Source organism: Saccostrea echinata, unplaced genomic scaffold (genome assembly GCF_033153115.1).
Source record: "Saccostrea echinata isolate AGI-Se365-2 ecotype Australia unplaced genomic scaffold, CSIRO_AGI_Sech_v1 ptg000065l, whole genome shotgun sequence".
Lineage (NCBI taxonomy): Eukaryota > Metazoa > Mollusca > Bivalvia > Ostreida > Ostreidae > Saccostrea > Saccostrea echinata.
The window spans coordinates 811,508-817,507 of NW_026889814.1; the positions used below are offsets into that span (position 1 = coordinate 811,508).

The window sequence follows — 6,000 nt, forward strand, 5'->3', positions numbered from 1 at the left end:
TTTTTTTATTTTCTCTGCATGACGTGAACGTCCTACTTTTATAAAATAACAAATGTAGAAATTTTTATGGTTTATAATTAAAAAATATGTATATTATTTCTATCACAGTCAAATCTATATATAAGCCACCAACAGCTGATTAGCCTTTAATCATTTATATTAATTTGTAATTCTGAACAAATTATACGTATAGAGGAGTTTTAAAAAATACATGTACAATATTTATTATTTTTATAAATAATATACGGTCTATGCTTTAAGTACAACCATATACTAAATGTTAGGACCTATATAATTTATGCAATATGGATCTATAATGAATACAATTAACGTAAATCCTGACTTAAGCTTTAAATTGATAATGTGTTTGATGCACATGAAATATTTCTACTGATTCTGATTTAAGTATTGTGCATGAATATACGTAAGAGCTTGAAAAAAAAAAAATCAAACTGATTGTATTTTAAATATAGAAGATTAAAATAATTTAAAAAAAAAAAGGTATGAATACATATAGAGCAATATTACGAATCATATGTGTTCGTTTTTTTTTTTATTTTATATATATATATATATATATATATATATATATATATATATATATATATATATATATATATATATATATATATATATAAAATGATTTTTTAAAAGTAATCCGCGCGCAATACGTTCTGTGCGAAAGAGAGCGAGGCTTTCCGTATTGCGTCTGGTGTTACTGTTCTGAACGCTAACCCCAATAGTATACGGTATAATGGTAATACCACAGACAGCATTGAGAGCTGTAACCCCGTTAACTTTTTTGTCGGTTCAGAGCTGTAACTCTGTTCGTATCAGGTGAAATGTGCATAATCGCATTTTCGTGTGTCGTCGGTACTTCCGGTCTCTACCGGAAGCGAATTAAAAAAGTCATCTTTTTTAAAGTTTTTTTTTTTTTGTTTTTCATTATTTTTATATTATTTTAGTAGGGATAATAGAGACTCTTATCAAAATACTTAATATATAAATTGTTTTAAAAATTACCCACAGTGAGTAGTTTTGAAAAATAGATTTTAAGACAATGTTTTTGTACGCAATGTCTCGAAAACTATTCAGTGGTTTTTCGTCAAACTTTCAGGGATAATTCATTAATAGATGCTATTGTTACATTTGTGGTTCCAAGTTGTGGACATTTTTCTGATTTTAAAATGAATTATTTTTTCAGCGCAGGATCTTATGAACAGCTACAGAGATGAACTAAAAACTTGTTGGATAGAATAAAACATGACACTTAACTGTGTGGAATTGCATTTTCGTGCGTAGTCAGTACTTCCGGTCGCTTCCTGAAGTAAATTACAAATGTCAAATCTTTCACCTTTTTTGTTTTTCAATAATATTTTTTTTTAGTTTTGTAGGGATAATAGAGGTTCCTTTCATAATTCTTAATTTATAATTTGTTTTAAATTGTCCACTGGAAGTTGTTTGATAAAATAGATTTTTTTTTTCATCTTTTTTTATATTTTCTAACAAATGAAGATTTTTATAATAGTTCATAAGAGAGCGTCTCATGTAATATCACTTCTAGGTAAAGAATGGTTCGTCCAAATAGGAAGCGGCTTTAATTATTCGTATTTTTGGTAGGAATTTGTATATTCTTTATCTTAGTCACTAATACACTCATCTTCCTCATTCTTGAGTAATTTATAAGGCATTACATGACTAATTCATATGTTAGAATTGATTTTTGAAAAATATAGTTCCGTACACGAGAAAAATTTAATATTCCATTATCAGAATAACGATTAGTTTGTCCATTTTTCAGAAATGGTGGAAGACAGAGTCATGAAACTTTCAGGGTTAATAGATCTTGACTTGTAGTATTGAAAAACTGTTTTGGATTTTTCATATACCGTCACTTCCGTTGTCAACCGAAAGTAGTGTTAAAATATTTAGTTTTTGAGCTTTTTCCTTTTCTAACAATGGTTGGTGTTTATGACAAAGTCATAAGGAGAGTTTAAATTCATAATATTTTGACCGAAAAATGGTTCATATAAAACGGAAGTAGTCTAATAAAATGATTTCTTTTCATAAAAACGTTCAGGGATGATCGATCCGTAATATACCTTCTTTTCGAGCCCTTTCGGTCAAACCGGAAGTAAATTCAAATTGTCGAGCACATCCGAAAAACTATTACGTCGCAATTATGTGGCAATTCTGTTTCGAAATAGAGTTTTATTCCGAGGTTCCCTCAAACGTCTACTTAAATGTTTTTGTCTGTATCTCAAAGTAGAAAACGGCATGACTACAAGCGGAAATACGAAAACTACAACCTTTTGTTTTGCACCACGGAAAAAAATGATCCAAAACCAACGCCAGGCAACAATATCATGGTCAATCGGACGGAAGACCTCTCATTGCTCTCAATTAGTTTCTAGATTTTTACTTTTTTTTAGTCAAACTCCAGCAAAGCCAAAATATCCTGGAACTTAAATTCAGACCAGGTTTTGAGAGCCAGAATAACTGAAGATAGGGAAGTTGGTAGATACACATACACAATAACAAAACCGAAAGTAGAAATACCGCCATACATTCCTGATGATACAGAAACAATGCTAATGCTTACTGAAATAGAGATGACAGAGACTCCTGATGAAACTTGCTGGGATTTTGAAAAGGAACGCTGCAATGAATTCCTAAAAGAGGTAAATATTATTATTAACGTGAACAAAAGAAGTTAAGATGTTTAAAATTTTAAGGAGGGACCTATGTCGTTCAACGTCAGAGCAGCAGTGTTTGAAATCAAAATAGTGGGAGTCTTTTCCTACTTCAAATAAAAGTTTGCAGTTGACTTCTGCACTTACTTGCATAAATACATGCAATTGTGAATTGACACAGGAGTTTGTAAGTTAGCAGCTAATTAAGACCATATTAAAATATTATTTTTAATTTTATTTTGTAAAATCATTCAAAAAATTAAAGTTCATTTTTTTTTTGTTCACTTACTGTTTTAGGCATGTAATTCAATTATTATTATTTTAACAACTTGTTTACACAAGAAACCAAATGCCACTTTTTGACAAATTTTTCATTGTCCACCATGGCTGTTTGTTTTACAATTTTAAAGTGTGCTTGTTGTCTAATAAGATTGATTTTCAGCCTTCTTCATTCAGTGAGTTATTTTGTTGTAATGTATATTTTGAGATTTTTTTTGTAAATCAATAATTCATGTAAATTGTTTAAAATTTTATTTTTGGTTTTATTATTACGTAACATTATGTAATTGTTAAATTTTATTTTATTTGTATATACGCCACTTTTGCTCCTGATAGCAAATAAATCGGACGCAACTTTAATTGCTCTTTTTCTTGTTTAGATTATTCCGCTCAGCCAACACCTTTAAGGTATTTAGCTGAGTGTTGAAGTCGTCAGCCAGGGAAAAAAAGGAAAAATCCTGTTTAACCCCAACGAGAGTGTTCAAACTCCCATTCCCCACAAACATAAAGTTTAGGACGACTACTAAAAAGTGGCATTTGGTTTCTTGTGTAAACAAGTTGTTAAAATAATAATAATTGAATTACATATCTAAAACAGTAAGTGAACAAAAAAAATGAACTTTAAATTTTTGAATGATTTTACAAAATAAAATTAAAAATAATATTTTAATATGGTCTTAATTAGTCATTGAAGTAGATTAATAATAATTAACTATTAAACAATAATCAGATAATTTAAATTAGAAACTTATGAAATAGACAATAAAAAATAAAAATTACTTAGAGTAAAAATGCAAAAATAAAAACCTGATTACCTAAACAAGAAAAAGAGCAATTAAAGTTGCGTCCGATTTATTTGCTATCAGGAGCAGAAGTGGCGCAACGGACATACAACTTTGCTCAGGCCGAAACTATTTTTTTTTTCTTTGATAATAAAAATGACCAATCAAATTTTAGAATATAACGCGTAGTAATATTTTTGATAAGAAAATTACAAAAATTATAGGTGCGATATGGCACCTTAAGTTACACAAAAGTGGTACGTTTGATAGCGTGGCCAGGGGCTAGATAACACTAATTAAAAAACCTTTAAAACATTTTTAACACAAGGGATCAATCACGAGTTAGTCCCTTAAGATAAAAATTATTTTACAGTTACAACTTTGAACCCTGCAACCAGGTTGTAAATAATTCAACTGACCAGGAACAAATACAATTAAGTAAATATGAAATATATTCTCTGCAAAATATGACATTTTTACTGTACTTTTAAACCTTCTTAAAATTGTCTTAAAATGCAAACCTTAACAAAATAATTGAATATATTAAATAATAAAATTATTTAATTTTATGAAATAATTAAATTATTTTATTTGAAAAGTATATTTTAAATTGATCAAAAATAATTTAATCAGACTATTTCTTGTATTTGAATTTTATAAACTAAAAATTAATGTAATAAAATCTAGATAGTTATGAATGTCAAAAATAGCCATTTTTGCTTCGTGATACAAATATACCTGTATTACAAATTGGAGAAGCCAAGCAGATATATTTTGAAGATAACAGTTTTTGTTCTATATGATTTAGATCTTGCCATTGTCTCTTAATTGTCGATTAATAACTGATAGCAATTCGAAATTAGGAAAAAAATAAACTTCAATAGTTCAATAACATCTGAGCAAGACAAGTCATAATTTAGAACATTATGCGGCTTAGCAAAGATGTTTGTTAGCATTTTACACCAAAACCATCTGTTCTTGCACGTGCTGCTGCATGAAAATTATCATATGAAGGTATACGTTTTATTACCTGAGAATTATAAATAAGTGGAAAATATCCGATTCAAAATTTTCACACAGACGTTTTGGACATAGGTCCCCTGAAGACAAGCATAGAAAGATGATTCTAAGTGATAAGACATATCTTTTTTCTTTATTCTCATTTACTTTTTTTAAAAAAATGAAAATTAAACAGTGACTGTCATAAATATTTTTTGCAGCAAATGATGTTTTGTGGATATGATGAAGATTGTCATAGTCCATGTAAGTTTTTTTTTTTCCCCGAGCGGTGGGGTGGGGGGATTCGATGAATAGAAGTACACTTTAATGTTGATCATTCAATTTTAACGTAAGCATGTCTCAAAAATAGGATTTTTTTTTTTTTACAGTTTATTTATTCATTCAATGTATCTTAACTCTGACAGAAATATGTACGTTTCCATTAGTAACTGAGGATAGGAAATGTTTTACAAAAAGAAATCAAAGAATTCTGTTTATATATATATATATATATATATATATATATATATATATATATATATATATATATATATATATATATATATATATGGAAGGAAAGTTCACGTTTTTTGTCCACCTTTTATTTATTTATTTAAACATGTCATACCTTCTTATTTCCAATTTTCAATCTTGTAGTAATATTCAAGCAATTCTCATCATTTTAATTTGTAACACACGATTTTGTCCAGTATTTTTTTAAACACGTGTATATCTTCTTTGTATAGCAAACTCTGGAATCGATAACGAGGGAAAATGCTGCCAGATCCCTTGTCGCTCCCATGTGAATATTACAAAAGTTTGTCGTTGGCCAACAGATGACCGTGATCTCGTAAATTCTCTAACTCCATTATCCGCACGACAGGATTCTAGATGATACAATGGAATTCTTTGATCCAGTATCCAGATGGGAGAATAAATGAAACCTAGATTACAAGCATTTAAGTAAAGGACCATTTCCATATCTATTGACTACTTTTTTTCTCTTTTTTTTTTTTTTTTTTTTTTCTTTTCCCCCGAAAGTTATTCCCTAATATTCTTATTAGAAAAAAGAACACGCTGTTCAGTCATATTATGGATCTCAACGCACTACGAATTAATGGCCTTAGGAAACGGGGGCACGGGGGGCAGTGCCCCCTCCCCCTCCAATAATTTTGTGTATATAATACTATAGAAAACTTAGTTACTATATGCTTGTGCCCCTTCAATAAAAACGGCTGATGATCTTA

The 6,000-nt window shown here is 29.1% G+C and overlaps 1 protein-coding gene across 1 annotated transcript in view; it reads left to right on the forward strand.

The window, feature by feature from the left end:
• Nucleotides 1-6,000, forward strand: part of LOC133176085 (uncharacterized) — a 56,527-nt gene extending 50,527 nt beyond the window's left edge. Inside the window, exons 2-4 of the mRNA XM_061311257.1 lie at nt 2,433-2,681; nt 4,975-5,017; nt 5,500-6,000. Coding sequence (XP_061167241.1) covers nt 2,433-2,681; nt 4,975-5,017; nt 5,500-5,648 — 441 coding nt within the window. The 3' untranslated portion in view covers nt 5,649-6,000. The remainder of the gene's footprint in view (nt 1-2,432; nt 2,682-4,974; nt 5,018-5,499) is intronic.